Genomic DNA, 18238 nt, shown 5'->3' with positions numbered 1-18238 from the left:
GATGAATCCCGGTTTCTGAAAGAACGGCACTAAACCACCAAGTGGAGCCATGTACCTCTCTCTCTCCCCCCCCCCCCTCCAAACCCACCTGTTTCAGCTGTTTTGACAGCCGTGTCGATCAGCCCCTCTCGGCCTCCCATGGCGTGGAAGAAGAACTCCGTCGGGGTGAGACCAGCCAGGTAGGAATTCTCCACGAAGCCCCTGCTCTCGGGGCCGTAGTCGTCCTTGATGAAGTGGGGCAGCGTCCGGTGCTTGAAGCCAAAGGGGATGCGCTTCCCTTCCACGTTCTGCTGCCCCACCACGGCGATGACCTGTGGGGAGCAGGGGGGAGAGGCGGAGCAGTCACCCAAAGTGCCCGGCGTCCAGCCGAACAGGAAGGCCAGCTGCCATGTCTGGGGTCCGTCCGTCCACCCACCGGGTTCCTGGAAGCGGAGGGGCGAGGCCTACCTGCGAGATGTTAATCTTGGAGCCCTTGGCTCCCGAGACCACCATGGACTTGAAGTTGTTGTACTCGGAGAGGGACTTCTGGGCGGACGAGCCGGTCTTGTCTCGGGCGTCGTTCAGGATCCTGTTGACCTGGTTCTCAAAGGTCTGCCTCAGCGTGTTGCCAGGGGTGGGCTCCAGTTCGTTGTTGTGGGCCTTCTCGATCACCTGGAGTCAGGTGGGGAAAAGAGGGGGAGAGTCTCAAAACGGGCCCCTTCCCCCAGGACAAAGCCACGCTCACCCAAGGCTATGGGATTGCTCTCCCCTTCCCTCTCCATCCTACCCAAACACAAGCCTCCCTTCCCTTGCCAGTGTGGTGTAGCGTTTAGAGTGTCGGTCCAGGGTTCAAATCTCCACTCGGGTGCGAAGCTCACAGGGTGGGCCTTGGGCCTGTCACTGCCTCTCTCAACCTCACCTACCTCAGAGCCTCAGAGGGTTGTTGTGAGGGAGACAGGAGGGCTACATAAGCCACCTGAGGTCCTTGGAAGAAAGGTGGGCTATAGATACAATGAATAAACAAACCCATCTCTGCTGGATCCCACAGAGCTCTGTGAAAACCATCTCTATAAAGGGTAAAGGGACCCCTGACCATTAGGTCCAGTCGTTACTGACTCTGGGATTGCAGCGCTCATCTCGCTTTATTGGCCGAGGGTGCCGGCGTCCAGCTTCCGGGTCATGTGGCCAGCAGGACTAAGCCGCTTCTGGCGAACCAGAGCAGCGCAGGGAAACGCCGTTTACCTTCCCGCTGGAGTGGTACCTATTTATCTATTTGCACTTTGACATGCTTTCAAACTGCTAGGTTGGCAGAGCAGGGACCCAGCAACGGGAGCTCACCTTGTCACAGGGATTCGAACCGCCGACCTTCTGATCGGCAAGTCCTAGGCTCTGTGGTTTAACCCACAGCGCCACCCATGTCCCTCAATCATCTCTATAAGGAATAATAATAATAATAAATAATAATAATTTATTATTTATACCCCACCCATCTGGCTGGGCCTCCCAAGCCACTCTGGGTGGCTTCCAACAAAATATTAAAATACAGTAATGCATCAAACATTAAAAACTTCCCTGAACAGACAGTATCCCCCTAACTCCAGCCCGACGCAACCCTTTAAAATCGCCAATGGTCTTGGTGAAGCACCTGGCAGTTTTTCTATCTGCTGTAGCAATTGTGTGTGTGTGTGCTCTGCTAGGTGCTGTGCGACTTTTAACCGCCTTGTTTTCTAACACACGCGCTGCAGATGAAACCTGCGGACCTGCACAGTTTGGGAACCTCGATTTCCCCCCGGCTCCTGATCTACAGGCCAGGGGCAACCAGCCCGAATCACTGCTGTTCAGGTGGATTCAGAAGCTCGTACCTCTATGACATCCTGCTTGGCCTTCTTGATGGTGTTCTGAATGTCTTGGTAGGTCTTGGCATCAGCGATGGAGTCCCCGATGCCAATGGTGTGGCCTGCCAAAGAGGGGGAGAAGAGGCTCAAGACCAGAAAGGGAGCACAAGAAAGCCGGCGTGGCCTAGCGGTTAGCGTCGGGCTGCAGCCTGGGAGACGAGGGTTCAAATCGCTGCCGGGCCATGAAGCTCACAGGGCGACTCACAGCCTAACCTACCTGTGGGGATTAAATGAGGGAGGAGTACCAAGTAGGCCACTGTGAGCCCCTCAGAGAAACAGAGAGGCTATATGGGCAATAAATCAGGGTTTCCGAAACTCGGGCCTTCATCTGTTCTTGGAATACAACTCCCATCATCCCTAGCTAGCAGGGCCCCCCCCAGTCAGGGATGATGGGAGTTGTAGTCCAAAATCAACTGGAGGCCCAATTTTGAGAAATGCTGCATTTTAGCCTTTGGCAGTGGAGCTGGAGTACAGCCCTTGTGTGTGACTTTGGAGTCGCAACAAAATAAATACAGTGGTACCTTGGTTTACAACCATAATCCATTCCAGAGGTTTGTTTGTAAACCAAAACAGGTTGTAACCCAAGGCGCACTTTCGCCAACGGGGCCTCCAAAACAAATTTGGTTGTAATCCAAAAAAAAAAATTGATTGTAATGCAAAAAAAGTTTGCAAACCGGGACACACGCACTTCTGGGTTTGATGTGTGTGTAATCCAAAACATATGCAAACCAGACTGTTTGCAAACCAAGGTACCACTGTAATGGCAATACAGGGAACCAGTTTGTGCCTAAATGAGGAGGCCCAAGGTGGGTCTAGTCGAGCAAGTACAGTGGTACCTCGGGTTAAGTACTTAATTCGTTCCGGAGATCCGTACTTAACCTTAAACTGTTCTTAACCTGAAGCACCACTTTAGCTAATGGGGCCTCCTGCTGCTGCCGCGCCGCCGGAGCACGATTTCTGTTCTCATCCTGAAGCAAAGTTCTTAACCCGAGGTACTATTTCTGGGTTAGCGGAGTCTGTAACCTGAACCGTATGTAACCCAAGGTACCACTGTAAAGAGTTAAATCAGAACCCCAATGCTGCAACTGCCAGACTCCTCTGGAGGAAGAAGAAACCGGGGGGGGGGGCGGAACACCCCCCACCAAAACACGCCAAGTTGCACCATCAATCTCACCTTCAATCAGCAGCCAGTTGTTGATAACCGTCTGGATGTTGCTGTAAAAGAGGCGGGTGACGTCGTGGCCCATTTCCAGGTAGGAGATGTGGACCAGGGAGCCGGCAGAGGTGCCCAGCGACTTCTTGCAGAGGATGCCCATGATCAGCTCCCCGTTCTCCACGATGACCTGAGGGAGAGAGGGGAAAGGAGAGTGACAGACGAGCGTCAGGCTGGTGGGGACGGCTAGCAAATCTGGCCACAGGCAGGAAACTAGGGAAGCCCAGCTGCAGCTGTGTGTGTGTGTGTGTGTGTGTGTGTGTCTGTGTGTGTGTGTGCGCGCGCGTGCTGCAGCTTTGCATCTCCATCCACCAGCCTGGCACCCTTTGAGCCGTGCAATTTTGACTTGCAACAGGATTGGGATCTTCTGCTTTGCTCAGTGTGTTGCTCTGCAAACGTTCCACCCCCCCCCCCGCCTCCTCCCTTCTTGTCTCTGTTAGTTCCAGCTGGTGCAAGAGGGGATTTGAGGATCAGGTGGGGAGATTTTAGGTCTCCACCCCCATCATTCTGCCCGGACGCTGAGGTCCAGCTCCAAGGGCCTCATGGCGGTTCCCTCATTGTGAGAAGCAAAGCTACAGGGAACCAGGCAGAGGGCCTTCTCGGTGGTGGCGCCCGCCCTGTGGAATGCCCTCCCATCAGATGTCAAAGAGATAAACAACTACCTAACATTTAGAAGACGTCTGAAGGCAGCATATCCTAGGCCATAAAGATAGGAGGTAACTTTGATGTAGATTTTGTTAATCTTTAGGTACATCTTAAGGGCCAGGAAGAGCGTTCACAAGGAGATGGAAAATACTATCTTTCCTTGCCATCCTTCCTTTCCTGTTTAGTGCCTGTTTACGAATTCCGGGATTTGCTAAATGCATTCCTCCTCGATTCCTGTTTTATTTACCCTAAAAACATGTATGCATGCTCAAAGTAGTCTTTGCAGTTAAAAGGATTTCTCTAACTTTGCCCCACTTGGGGTTTTTCCCCTTAATGCTCAGAGGACATCTGATTGGTTCTTACAAGCGCTGTGTTAAGAGTTCTTTTGTTAATAAAATGGACCTGGGCCAGGGCATGACAAATGATTATTCGCACTTCCTCCCAGAGTCTTGCTGGCCAAGCCTCGTGTGTGTTTTATTAATCAGGGTCCGGTCCTTCCTTGGCCTTCGGAGCGCAACAGGCCAGGCTGGCAAAGTCTGCCTTCCCCCCCCTCCCCCAGAGGCCTGCCCCACCAAAAGTACCTTGGTGTCTCCGGGAGAGATGTGCTTGTAGGGCCCGCTGTCCTCATCGTCCGGGTGGGTGCTGTGCGTACGGATGCAGTTAATGTGCCCTGGGATGATGAGGGAGAAGATCTGCTTCCCGGTCCAGAGCGGGCGAGGCTTGAGGATGGCCGGCTGGGGCACTTTGCCGTCCCAGGTGGAGAGGAACATCAGCAGGTTCATCACCTCGCCCTGAAGGGGAGATCAGGAGAAGGGAAGCGGAGCGGTTATTGCCCAGGCTTTCCCCCATGAAAAGGGAACATTTCAGGCTTAGACCCCGACGTCTTCCTCCCCCAAACCACCAAGCCTTACTAAAGCAGGACTCGCTACAAGTACAGGAAAAGGAGAGAGCGAAATTGCCCCCCTTTGTGCAGAAAAATCTGATAAAACATGGCATGGTTCTGGTTCCGACACTAAAACCCGCCGGAAGATTCAGGACAGGTATGGGACTCCCTGCCACAGGGGGGCAGTGATGGCCAACTTGGATGCCTTTAAAATAGGGTTAGACAAATTCACAGAGGAGAGGGTTATTGAAGACTGCTCTCCACCATCAGAGGCACCAATGCTTCTACAACAGCGGCAAGAGTATTGTTAGCCCAGAAACGGAAGCAAGAAGAAATTCCGACAAAAGAAGAACGGCAGACGAAATGAATGGACTATGCAGAAATGGGCAAAATGACAGGAAGGATTCGAAACCTGCGGGACCAGAGATTTACAGAAGATTGGAAGAGGTATATGAATTATTTGAAGAGCAACTGTAACGAACAAATTACGCTAGAAGTTTTGTAAGGAGAAATATACAAAGTGTTACAAAGTAGAAAAAGAGATACTGGTTATGAGTTTGAAATGTAATAGGGAAAATAAGAAATGTATACTGAGAGATTAGATTGGAAAATTTTCAGACAGGATTGATGGAAGTCTAAAAAATTGAGTAAGATGTAAAAGTATGTTTAATTACTGTTGAAAATGGTATGTTAAAAAACTAATAAATATATATATATATATAAAAGAGGCAGCAATGCTTCTGAAGGCCTGTTGCTGGAAACCACAGGAGGGGAAGGTGGTCTGGTGCTGGATTGGCTCTGAAGCCATGCATAAATAAGGCTGTCTCTGCAGAACCTGCCCTCACCCTCTCTAGGAAGACGTCTCTCTTGGTGAACTTGCGGACGGCTGTGAGGGTGTCCTGCACGATGCCCATGACGGGCCTGTTGGACTGAGGCGTGACAATCATACGGGGCACCATGGCCAGCTCTTGGATCTCGGCCCGCGTCTCCAGGGACTGGGGGAGGTGCAGGTTCATCTCGTCGCCGTCAAAGTCGGCATTGTACGGGGTGGTCACACTGGTGGAGAGGAAGAGAGAGAGAGAGAGATTGAGAACAACGGAGGGCAGCGCTCAGGCCGAGTATCAGGAAGGAAACTGTACAGATGCCTGCCTGAGTTTGCAGAGAGGGAAAACCAGGGATGGGGAGCAGCTGGGTCAGGCTGTCTTGGAATCATAGCTGTCAACGTTTCCCTTTTTTTAAGGAAAATTGCCTTATTCCGAATAGGATTCCTCACAAGAAAAGAGGAAAGTTGACAGCGATGCTTGGAATTGAGGTTGAATCCTGACAAGACGGAAGTACTGTTTTTGGGGGACAGGAGGTGGGCACATGTGGAGGACTCTCTGGTCCTGAATGTGCCCCTGAAGGGTAACTGTGCCCCTGAAGGACCAGGTGCGCAGCCTGGGAGTCATTTTGGACTCACCGCTGTCCATGGAGGCGCAGGTCAGTTCTGTGTCCAGGGCAGCTGTCTGCCAGCTCCATCTGGTACGCAGGATGAGACCCTCCCTGCCCGCAGACTGTCTCGCCAGAGTGGCGCATGCTCTGGTCATCTCCCGCTTGGACTACTGCAATGCGCTCTGCATGGGGCTACCTTTGAAGGTGACCCGGAAACTACAACTAATCCAGAATGCAGCAGCTAGACTGGTGACTAGGAGCGGCCACCGAGACCATATAACACCAGTCTTGAAAGACCTACACTGGCTCTCAGTACGTTTCCGGGCACAATTCAAAGTGTTGGTGCTGACCTTGAAAGCCCTAAACGGCCCAGGATACCTGAAGGAGCGTCTCCACCCCCATTGTTCACCCCGGACACTGAGGTCCAGTTCCGAGGGCCTTCTGGCGGTTCCCTCACTGCGAGAAGCCAAGTTACAGGGAACCAGACAGAGGGCCTTCTCGGTAGTGGCGCCCGCCCTGTGGAACGCCCTCCCACCAGATGTCAAAGAGAAAAATAACTACCAAACTTTTAGAAGACATCTAAAGGGAGTCCTGTTTAGGGAAGCTTTTAATGTTTAATAGGGTATTGTATTTTAGTGTTTTGCTGGAAGCCGCCCAGAGTGGCTTGGGGCATCCAGCCAGAGGGGTGGGGTATAAATAATAGATTATCATTATTATTATCATCATCATCATCATCATCATCATCATCCCTTTCCAAAAAGTAAGCCGAACCTTTCCCCCCTTTTTTCAAGCCTGCCCCTTATCCACGCACTCAGTGAAACACGCACAGGGAACCGCGCCTTCTCCCCCACCTGAGATTGAGGCGAAAGGTGGACCATGGCAGGATGCGCACTCTGTGCCCCATCATGGACATCTTGTGCAGCGTGGGCTGTCGATTGAAAATGACGATGTCGCCGTCGCACATGTGCCGTTCTACCTGGAAGGGCAGATCAAGCAGGAGAACTGTTGGTTTGCTACCTCAAAGGATGGGCAGGAAGATTTGAGGGAGCCAGGGGGAGGAAGACTGCAAAATGCGCATGGAATTTTCCACAGCCAAACTTATTCAAGTACTGAATCAGCATCAGCACAAATTCTGAAAACTTTTGTCATTTGCACAGACGCACGAGGAAACACCAGTGAAATAGGACACAACCCAGCTTCAAGAAGCCTGCATATTTATTAAATAGCAACACCCTAGTGGTCCCGGGCCCTAAGGAAGTTAGATTAGCTTCAACCAGAGCCAGGGCCTTTTCAACACTGGCTCCGGCCTGGTGGAACGCTCTGCCTCATGAGACCAGGGCCCTGCAGGATCTGATTTCTTTCCGCAGGGCCTGTAAGACAGAGTTGTTCCGACTGGCCTTTGGCTTGGAGCCAATTTGATTCCCTTTCTTTTTTCTTTTCCTTCTCCTCCTGCGAGGAGGCTACATTTTAATATTTTAATGTTTCAATATTTTAATGTTGTATTTTAATTATGTTTTTAAGTTGTAGTCATTCGACTTGTTTTTATTATTGCTTGTAAGCCGCTCTGAGCCTGGCCTTGGCTGGGGAGGGCGGGGTATAAATAAAAATTATTATTTTTTATTATTATTAATTGTTATTAATTATTATTATATAATGGAGTGAAGGGAAAATATTTTTTCAGACCAAGGGCTATATTCCTTTCTGGGGAAACTCCCAGGGGCCGCACGCCAGGAGCAGGCAGGGCCAAAGAAAAGCTGGCAAAGCAACAAATTTAAGTATTTACCTTTTTAGGCTATGCTAGTTTCTATGCTCACTCACTCATCCCTCTTTATCCTCTCTCTCCAGGCAAGAAAGAGGCATTATCAGAGCTCAAGGGCACCAGCCCAGCAAGGCAAAAAGGCCCAAGAAGCGGGAGAGGGAAGGTCAGTGACGGGTGGCCTGTGCAGATTCCAGAGTGCGAGGCACCCGAATGCCCGCTCTGCTTGCTGCAATGATTTCTAGCTTACTACGTAATAATGTTAAGGAAAGTCTGGCTTCTGGATCAGGCCAAGGGCAATCCAAGCTGAGCAGTCTGTTCTCACAGTATCCAACCAATGCTTATTAATAAAATAACAACAACAAACAACAAGAACCGTGATAATTTGCATTCCGCCATGGATATGTAGATCCAGGGGTGCAAAGCTGAATAGAATATTGGGAGGGCCCAGGTAAGCCCCACCCTGCATAATTGATCACAGCGCCATTTGAATGGCAATGCCTATCAGCTTTTTGGGGGGGGGCTGGCCCCCTCAAATATTTTATTGGAGGAGGGGCCAAAGGAACGTCAGCTCCTGGGAGTTGGCTACTATGCGTAGACCGCAGGGTGGTTCGCAAAACATAAAAATACAATATCAGATGTCAAAGAGATAAACAACTCCCAGACATTTAGAAGACATTCAGGGAAGTTTTTAATGTGTGACATTTTAATGTATTTTTTATTTTTGTTGGAAGCCGCCCAGAGTGGCTGGGGAGACCCAGCCAGATGGGTGGGGTACAAATAAATAATAATATAAAAACACGACGTTCATAATGAAAAAGGTAACAAAAACAAGTAACCCCCCTTTCCCATTTAAAAAGCCACCGGATGTTAATCAGCCAAAGGCCTGCTTGAAAAGGAATGTTTTTGCCAGGCGCTTAATGTTAATAAAATCAGCAGATGAACCTCCCCGGGGGGGGGGGGGGGAGACACATTTCCTTACCCCGCCTGCCCCACATGGGAAGGTTTGCAAAGAGCGATACGCCCCCAAAACCTTTGGTCTCTCTCCCTCTCTCTGGCATTTCCCAACTGTCCCATTTGCTCGATTTTTGTCCAACTTTAAAGGAACGCTTGGCGTTGTCACTTACAAAAAAGGCAACCAGAGTCTATCAGAATGGAAGAGGCTACAAGATCTGCAGCTCACACAATGCCTTTCTTTTAATGCTAGCGGAAGAATCAAAGAATTGTAGGGTTCTGCTGGCGGAACAAGCCCCTGACCATTAGGTCCAGTCGTGACTGACTCTGGGGTTGCGGCGCTCATCTTGCTTTACTGGCCGAGGGAGCTGGCGTACAGCTTCCAGGTCATGTGGCCAGCATGACTAAGCCGCTTCTGGCAAACCAGAGCAGCACACGGAAACACCGTTTACCTTCCCGCCGGAGCAGTACCTATTTATCTACTTGCACTTTGACGTGCTTTCAAACTGCTAGGTTGGCAGGAGCAGGGACCGAGCAACGGGAGCTCACCCCGTTGCGGGGATTCGAACCGCCGACCTTCTGATCGGCAAGCCCTAGGCCCTGTGGTTTAACCTACAGCGCCACCCGTGTCCCGGAACAAGCAAGAGGGGCCCCCCAAATCCTTCTTTGGTCCAGCACCACTGTGGGCTTACTCCAGGGTGGGAGGGGGCCGTGATTCTCCAACCCAGCTTTGTGTCCTGTCCCGCCCCCAGCGGAACTGACCTTGTACCCTATCTGCAGGTGGAGGTCGCTGGGCTTGGGGTGGAAGCGGAGGTCAATCCTGTCGCCGTTGTCCCGGATAATGTACTTGGCTCCAGGGTACTGGCTGTTCCCTCTGCGCACCAGCTCCTGCAGCCTAGCGGAGGCGGAGAGGGGTTAGCTGTCATTCGGGGCGCAAGGCACCTGAGCACACCAGATGTGGGGTGCGGTGGAGAAAGGGGGCTCACCTGTCGATGTTGAAGGGCGTCACTATCTCGGCGAAGGTCATGTTGGCCGCGATGGATCGGGGCACGCCCACCTGGTCGATGGAGAGGTTGGGGTCCGGGGTGATGACCGTCCGGGCCGAGAAGTCCACTCGCTTGCCCATCAGGTTCCCTCGCACGCGCCCCTCTTTCCCCTTCAGCCTCTGCTTCAGGGACTTCAGAGGCCTCCCCGATTTCTGCATGGCCTGGAAATCAAGAGGTTGGAGGAAGAAAAGCATTACTCTCTTGCAAAAGCTGGTGGGGAACGTGAAAGTGCAAAGAATGGCTTGCTTTTGCCTGTGGAGCAAGGAGGAGCGTCCTATTCTGGACACTGGTCCTCCCACTGACTGGGAACTGCTCTTAAGAATTCTAGGTAAGGGAAACGGGTCAACTTTCTAATCTAATTCAAGGCAGGACAATCCGATGGATTAAGAACCGAGTGAAACTCTGCTATCCTGTCCAACAGATATGTGATTTTGCGTGTGTGTATCAATCTCTCTCCTAATCCACTCAATGTATTTTTGTGTCTCAGGAGTCAATGGAAGAGTTCTGCCTTTAGGGGTGAAGACAAACTTTTGGAGAGTTACAGCGCTGCTGAGCTACAACTCCATGCCGACAGGGGCTGATGGGAGCTGTAGTCCACGTGGGCTATCCCTGGCTTATGCGCTACATATATTCCACGTCAACCAGCATCAACCGGGCTGCCCTCCAGCTACTTTGGACAACAACTCCCAACAGCCACACTCAGCACAACTGTGTTGTCGGCAGGGGCTGGTGGGAGTTGTAGTCCGGAGCACTAGGAGGGCAGCCAATCAGGTGAAGGCTGCTTTAATGGAGCCTATTTGCTTCTAATGCAATGTGAATCAGTAACCACCACCAAATTGAGACAACGTTTGGGTTCCCACTCCCCAATTCTGTCCAAACCACGGGGGGGGGGGGGAAGTCTCTTGTAATCAGAATGAAGGCAAATATCACTCCAGACCAACAGACCTGGGGAGGCCTCCGCCCAAAGAAGGTTAACCTGCCTGCACTCACCAAGAGTTTTTCGTGATGGGCTTACGGAGGAGGGCAACCAAAATGATAAAAGGCTCCGGAAACCGATCCTTAAGGAGGAACGGTTGAAGGAACTGGGCTTGTTTAGCCTGTAAAAGAGGAGACTTAAGAGGAGATAATGAAGGTCACCTTCAAATATCTCAAGGGCTGCCACATGGAAGAGGGAGCAGGCTTGCTTTTCCCCTGCTCTGGAGGGTAGGACTCGAACCCGTGGCTTCAAGTTACAAGGAAAGAGATTTAGTCAGAAACATCAGGTAGAACCTTCTGACAGGAAGAGCTGTTTGACAGTGGAACGGTCTCCTTTTGGAGGTGGTGGACTCTTCCTTCCTTGGGGGGGTTTAAGCAGAGGTTGAATGGCCACCAGTCATGGATTATTTACCGTAACTGAGATTCCTGCATTGCAGGGGGTTGGACTAGATGACCACTGGGATCCCTTCCAACTCTACAATTATCTTATCTATCTCAGATGGAGGGAGGAGACATCGCAGCCTACTTATGCCTCGCTGACTCCTCTGCGAAAGAGGGACGGATGCAGATTTCTACGCTGCTAGGGGCAGGCAGAGGCCCCCTAAGCACTTACGCGGGGCAGCCCAGGCAACTCATTGTCCACCATGGTGGCCACGTGGAACTGCAGCAGCTTGACGTCTTCGGCGATGACGTGGGCGGCCGCTCCGTTCTGCTCGTTCCTCCGCAGCTGGTTGTTGATCTTCACAATGTCAGCCAGCTTGTGAGTCAAGTCGTCCTGAGTGGGGGGAGGAAGGGAACAGCCCGTCAGGCCTGGACCCCGCAATCCTCACCGGAGGCGTTTCTTCGTGTGCTCCCTCCGCAGGAAGTCTGGAGGGTGGCCACACCACAGCAGGCCTTTTCAGTGGTGGCTCCCTGCTTATTGAACACCCTCCCCAGGGAGGCTCACCTGGCATGATCATTACGTATCTGCAGGTGCCCGGCAAAAATATTTCTTTGTGCTAAGCCTTTGGTTTTCATATACGGTCTCTAAAAAGCTGGATTAAAACATCCAGCTCACTTATAAAACAACAGAATTGCCTTTTTATTTTCTTTCCCCCCGTTTTAATAAATCTGGCTGTTTTTGTTTGCTTAACATTTCACATTGCTTAAGAGCTACTTTGTTAAAAAAAAAAAGTAACTAATAATTGGCCAAGACGAAAGCAGAAGGAAGTTGGCCCTTTGGAATGTTCTTGTTGCGAACCACAGGCTAATTGTCATTTGAATGGCTTCATATAGCATATGAAAACAGAACCCTGCAGGATGAGGCCAATGGCCTATCTAGTCCAGCATCCTGTTCTTACAATTGCCAACCAGATGCCTGTGGAAGACCTGCATGCAGGATTCGAGCACAGGAACACTCTCCCGCTGTGGTTTCCAGCAAGCAGCATTCAGAAGAATTACTGCAGTTTTCCCCAAACTTAGGTCCCCAGCTATTCCTGGACTACAAGTCCCCTCATGCCTAGCTAGCGGGACCAGTCATCAAGGATGATGGGAGCAAGAGCTGAGGACCCAAAGTTTGGGAAACGCTGCATTTCTGGCGGTGTGACTTTTGAGTTGGAACGAGGCTTGCTCTCCGCCCCCCCCCCCCAAGTCCACCCGTGGCCCATACCTGATTCCTGGCAGAGCCCTGCATGACGACAGCGGGGCGGACAGACAGTGGCGGGACCGGGAGCACCGTGCAGATCATCCACTCGGGCCTGGCGAACTTGGGGTCCATGCCCAGGATGAAGCACTCCTCGTCCGAGATGCGCTTGAAGATCTCGTGCACCCGCTCCGGGCTCAGCAGGATCTTCTTCTCCTGAGAGTCCTCGTTCACGTGCTTCCACTCGGCGTAGAGCTCCAGGCCCGAGCGCCGGATCCTCGGCTGGTAGCGCCCGCAGCCGCCGTGACCCTGGATAAAGAGGCAGCAACGAGGCAAAGCTGTCAGGTCAAACAGGGGTCCCTTCCATCTGCCGTGGGCCTAGGGTAGGAATCCTCAAAACTGGGTCTCCTGCTGTTGTCGGACCAGAACTCCCATCATCCCTGGCTAGCAGGACTAGTGGTCAGGGGTGCTGGGAGCTGTAGTTCAACAACAGCAGGAGACCCACTGCCCTAGTGGCACATTTGAAATTCTTAAGGAACCGTTGGAGGTGTTCCCTTCCATCTCTACAATTCTGGGATTCTATGATCTGGGAGAGCGTCCACAACGGTCCAGGAGGCAGAGAAGAAAAGCGAGTGTTAAGATAACACGCAACATCTTACAAGCTCAACCAACCAAAGTGTTGGTGCTGACCTTTAAAGCCCTAAACGGCCTCGGTCCAGAATATCTGAAGGAGCGTCTCCACCCCCACTGTTCAGCCTGGACACTGAGGTCCAGCTCCGAGGGCCTTCTGGCGGTTCCCTCCCTGCGAGAAGCCAGGTTACAGGGAACCAGGCAGAGGGCCTTCTCGGTGGTGGTGCCCGCCCTGTGGAACGCCCTCCCACCAGATGTCAAAGAGAACAACAACTACCAGACTTTTAGAAGACATCTAAAGGCAGCCCTGTTTAGGGAAGCTTTTAATGTTTGATGTATTACAGTATTTTAATATTTCTTTGGAAGCCGCCCAGAGTGGCTGGGGAAGCCCAGCCAGATGGGCGGGGTATAAATAATAAATTATTGTTATTATTACAACCCCACTGGGCTTCCGCAGCCCATTTGCGGTCCTGACCTTTTCCTTCGTGATGTCCTCGTCGCCTTCGGCCTGCTCCACTCCAAACTTGTTGTCCATCTCCTCCCCACCTTCGCAGATGTTCTTGCCTTTGCAAAGGTCGTAGACGTGGGTCAAACGCTTCTTCGGCTGCCCTTTGGATTTGGCCAGGATGTCTTTGATCTTCGGGTTGTTCTGCGGCAAAAAGAAGAACGGGGTGTTCCCCCCAAATAATAAAGGGTGTGATCAACCGTGCCATGCCCAGAACTGGACAAAGTATTCCCAGTATGATCTGACCAAGGCAGAATAGAGTGGAACGATTACTTCCTTTGATCTGGACTAGACTTCTGTTGATGCAGCCTGGAATAGCGCTGCCTTTTTTTTTTGTTGCTGCATCACACAGTGGACTCATGTTTGGTTTGCGGTCCAATCAGACCCCTGGATCCTTTTCACAGGTACTGCTAGTAAGCCAGGTGCCCCCCCATCCTATATTTGTGAAGCTTGTTCTTCCTAAGTGCATAACCTGAAATGTTTCCAATTGAAATTCATTTTGTTACTTTGGGCGCAGTTCTCCAATCTGATTCAGCCTTCTGCAACGTTAGCTACTAGTTTGGTGTCATCTGCAAATTTGATGAGCACCCCCTCAATTCCTTCATCATTTATATTGATGTTGAACAACAACAGGCCCAGGACAGAACTCTGCAGCACCCCACTTGTCACTCCCCACCCCCCAGGGTGACAAGGAACCATTAATGAGTACTCTTTGGGTTCGGTCAGCCAACCAACTACAAATCCACATAACAGTTCCCTCGTCCAGCCCGTATTTCACCAGCTTCCTTGTGAGAATATCACAGGGGACTTAAGTGAAAAGCCATACTGTTTTCGTGCTATTCACTGGCCTGAGCTTGTTTCTCAAGCTGTCCAATAGCTCCAGCCATTACTCACAGAGTCAACCAGCAGCTTGGAGCAGAAAAAGCAGACGCAACGGAGAACCTTCATCGTCTTGCCCAAGAAGCCGACGTGGAAGACAGGCTTGGCCAGCTCAATGTGTCCAAAATGGCCGGGGCATTCTGTCATGTTGCCTGCCGGAGAACAGAAGGACGGGAAAATCATGATATTGAGCCATGTTCAAATATATAAAAGGATGTCCTATAGAGGAGGGAGAAAGGTTGTTTTCTGCTGCTCCAGAGAAGCGGACACGGAGCAATGGATCCAAACTACAAGAAAGAAGATTCCACCTCAACATTAGGAAGAACTTCCTGACAGTGAGAGCTGTTCGACAGTGGAATTTGCTGCCAAGGAGTGGGGTGGAGTCTCCTTCTTTGGAGGTCTTTAAGCAGAGGCTTGACAACCATATGTCAGGAGTGCTCTGATGGTGTTTCCTGCTTGGCAGGGGGTTGGACTCGATGGCCCTTGTGGTCTATTCCAGTGTTTCCCAACCTTGGGCCTCCAGCTGTTTTTGGACTACAACTCCCATCATCCCTAGCTAGCAAGACCAGTGGTCAGGGATGATGGGAATTGTAGTTCAAAAACAGCTGGAGGCCCAAGGTTGGGAAACACTGGTCTATTCCAACTCTATGAGCCCCTCCGACTCCCAGATTCTGAGACTGGCCCCCTCATCCCCTTCCCAATAACCAGTTTTCCTAGTGAGGCCCCAGCATAGTCTCCCCCAGCCTGGCACCGTGTGGCTGGGGCTGCCGGGAGTTGTAGTACAAAGTGCCTGGTGCACGGCCCTAAGAACCCACCTGCACAGGTCTGGCACCGTCCTGTCCTTTCAATGACACCCTGTCGAGGGTCCATCAGGCCCCCCAACTTGGGGCGGCCCCCTTCTGTTGTCTCAGGGTACTTGATCCCCCCTTCCGTCACCGACATCCGTTTCTAGAAGGAAAAAAAGGAAAGCAGAATCAGTATCAGCCAAGTCTTCAGGGTGTGGGGAAAGCCAGACGTCAAGAATGGGGACCCAAACAGCATCAGGAGCCCTAGAAGAAGAAAAGAATGATATCTAGGTTTGGAAATACAAGGAACAGAAGCGCAAAGGGCGTTTTATTATTATTATATCACTTCCCTAATGGTGCTCTAAAATCCATTACCAGGAAAACAAAGCGTTTTTAAGTGAGTGAAGACTATCAGGAGAACACCTTGCATTCAGGAGAGAATTTACTGCGGGGATAAAACAGCTTCGCAAACTTTACAGCCTGCCCTAGCTCTCCACATCAACAAGATTACAGGCAAAAATGAAAGAAGGCAGCGAAGCTCTACTACGTACAGCAAGACCCATTTCATCGATTTTCTCTCCCCACACAGAAGGGGCTTTCTGAGATTTTAATGGGAGACAAGCAGCAAATGCTACTTAAAACGCAGGATCTGTGAGCAAGTTTTAAGGAGAGCTTAAGGCCAGCTCAACCGAAACTTACTTGCTGTGTGTTTTATATGGAAACGAATAAAAAACGCAAAGTTCTTTCAAAATGCAGTTTTGGAGTCAGTGGAGCAAATGTGTGCATGCATGTAATATTTTTCAGTGTAAAAATACCAACATGGACTGTGCTGCAAATAGGTATCTTTTGCTAAAAGGCGACATAAAAATCAACTTAATAATAAGAGTCCCAGCAGCAAAATTATTCAATTTTTAAGAAAATAATGATAAGGAAATCCACTTAGGTACCCCGGGGGGGTGGTCCAAGGAACAGAGTTTTGTGGCACTTTTAACATCTGCAAACTGGTGGGAAATTTTGTCTTGCAGGAGCGAGCACGCTTTGGTCTGCCTTCTTGCAAACCAACATTTTTTGGAGTAGGAGGAGAGAACACTGTGCTCCCCCCTCCCCCAGGAAGGTGCAATCGATCTCCCTTTCTCCCACAGGAAAGGCAAGCACACCCGCATTTTCCCCCTTCTTTATTGCCCTTCCCAAATCCCAATGCGATAAAAAGTCTGGAGAAAGTTCTCTGAAAGACCCCACCACCCGCCCGGCACTCTTATTTCTCGCACCACCACCACACCTTCTCTAAATCATAAAAGATGATATAAAAACAGAGCGGCGCGCGAACCCACCATCTCATCCGGGCTCAGGATGCCGAATTGCACGCGCTTGATGGTGCGCAGCGGGCACGCGCTGTCCCCGGACGGCGCTCCCCCGTGCATCTTTGCACACTTTTTTTTTTCCGCCTCTCTCCGCCTTTTGGGGTGTCACGTGACGCAGACGCGGCGCTGCCTCCGCCTCAGCCAGGAAGCAGCCGCGGCCCCTCCCCCGCACGCTCCGGTTTCCACCGAGGCCTACCGAGCTCGCCGCGGGTTCAGGGACTGGGTCTCCCTCGCCGCCCCGCGAGTCGGGGAGGTGCCGGCAGAGTCAGCCGCGTCCCCCAACTCCGCCCCACCCGCGCGCGCGCCCTCGCGACCACGTCCGGCCGCCTATCCCCTTCCCTCCCTTCTTCTCCCTCCGCGCTCTAAAGCGCGACTGAGCCAGCAGGCTCTCCGGCGCCGCCTTATATAGACTCTCCCCCCTGCACGGGGCTACAGGAGCAGAACGGCAAGGGCGAGGACGCGGAAGTGGGCGGCGCCGCGGCCTGCGTCCCCCTCCGAGCGGAGGAGAGGCGGGAGGGGGCGTGGCTAGAGCGAAGGGGTTGGGAGGAGAGAAAAGCGGGCGGGGAGGCGCCGCAAGCGGTGGGGGTGCGGCCATACCAATTGAGTAAAAGGGGGGGAGAGAAAGAGATAAAAGGCGTTGGGTGAATTGGCTGGCTGTTCGCCTTTGGCAAATCGAGAGATCGCCTGTTTTTAGTTTGTGCATCACGAGGCCTTGCATGGGGAGGGCGGGGAGTGACATTTGGTTTCAATGGGGATTTGTTGTTGAGTCGTTTAGTTGTGTCCGACTCTTCGTGACCCCCTGGAGCAGAGCACGCCAGGCCCTCCTGTCTTCCACTGCCTCCTGCAGTTTGGTCAAACTCATGCTGGTGGCTTTGAGAACACTGTCCCACCATCTCGTCCTCTGTCGTCCCCTTCTCCTTGCGCCCTCCATCTTTCCCAGCATCAGGGTCTTTTCCAGGGAGTCTTCTCTTCTCAAGAGGTGGCCAAAATCTTGGAGCCTCAGCTTCAGGATCTGTCCTTCCAGTGAGCACTCAGGGCTGATTTCCTTCCGAATGGAGAGGTTGGATCTCCTTGCAGTCCATGGGACTCTCAAGAGCCTCCTCCAGCACCAGAATTTAAAAGCATTCATTCTTTATGGTCCAGCTCTCACTTCCATACATCACTACTGGGAAAACCATATCTTACTATACGGACCTTTGTTGGCAAGGTGATGTCTCTGCTTTTTAAGATGCTGTCAATGGGGATTGTTCCCAAGTAAAACGAGTTTAGGATGACAATCGGGGTCAAGGAAAGGGGGGAAATTGAGTCTCGCCTCGTCCAAAGTCAATCAGGACTTGTTGCAAATGTCAATGACCGCAGAATTTTGCACTCGAAGGAGGGTTCTGTGCCTGCCACTCGTTAATGCTTTTTGTTTCCGAAAATAAATGCAAAGCTTTTGCAAAACAAATAAAAGAGTAACCAGGTTCCACAATTTTGAAACCTGACTGCTTCCAGCAGTGGTTTAAACTGGGAAATCTGACCTTACTGAGTTAGATAGCTTTGTATGCGCAACCTCATCCTTTCCATCGGAATTGATTTCAATGGGACATGCTCTTAAATCGGATTGCAAATCCGCAATATATGTTTTCTTGCCGAATTACTCTTTCCCCCCCCCCCGCCGCTTCTTGCGAATGGTTCGGT

At 51.4% G+C, this 18238-nt stretch overlaps 1 protein-coding gene across 1 annotated transcript in view; it reads right to left on the bottom strand.

The window, feature by feature from the left end:
- The window catches only part of POLR2A (RNA polymerase II subunit A), a 34012-nt gene extending 17192 nt beyond the window's left edge, over positions 1-16820 (bottom strand). The window contains exons 1-15 of the mRNA XM_028701691.2: positions 16529-16820; positions 15228-15360; positions 14428-14564; positions 13504-13677; positions 12426-12707; positions 11391-11552; positions 9743-9963; positions 9519-9651; positions 6898-7022; positions 5461-5671; positions 4314-4523; positions 3049-3217; positions 1842-1936; positions 448-651; positions 89-311 (exon numbers count right to left, since the gene is read on the bottom strand). Coding sequence (XP_028557524.1) covers positions 89-311; positions 448-651; positions 1842-1936; positions 3049-3217; positions 4314-4523; positions 5461-5671; positions 6898-7022; positions 9519-9651; positions 9743-9963; positions 11391-11552; positions 12426-12707; positions 13504-13677; positions 14428-14564; positions 15228-15360; positions 16529-16618 — 2569 coding nt within the window. The 5' untranslated portion in view covers positions 16619-16820. The remainder of the gene's footprint in view (positions 1-88; positions 312-447; positions 652-1841; positions 1937-3048; positions 3218-4313; positions 4524-5460; positions 5672-6897; positions 7023-9518; positions 9652-9742; positions 9964-11390; positions 11553-12425; positions 12708-13503; positions 13678-14427; positions 14565-15227; positions 15361-16528) is intronic.
- Positions 16821-18238: the final 1418 nt, after the last annotated feature.

The sequence above is a fragment of the Podarcis muralis genome, chromosome 13 (genome assembly GCF_964188315.1).
Source record: "Podarcis muralis chromosome 13, rPodMur119.hap1.1, whole genome shotgun sequence".
Taxonomy (NCBI): domain Eukaryota; kingdom Metazoa; phylum Chordata; class Lepidosauria; order Squamata; family Lacertidae; genus Podarcis; species Podarcis muralis.
Note: the sequence above shows the minus strand (reverse complement) of the source record. Positions and strands in the feature narration are given on the sequence as shown.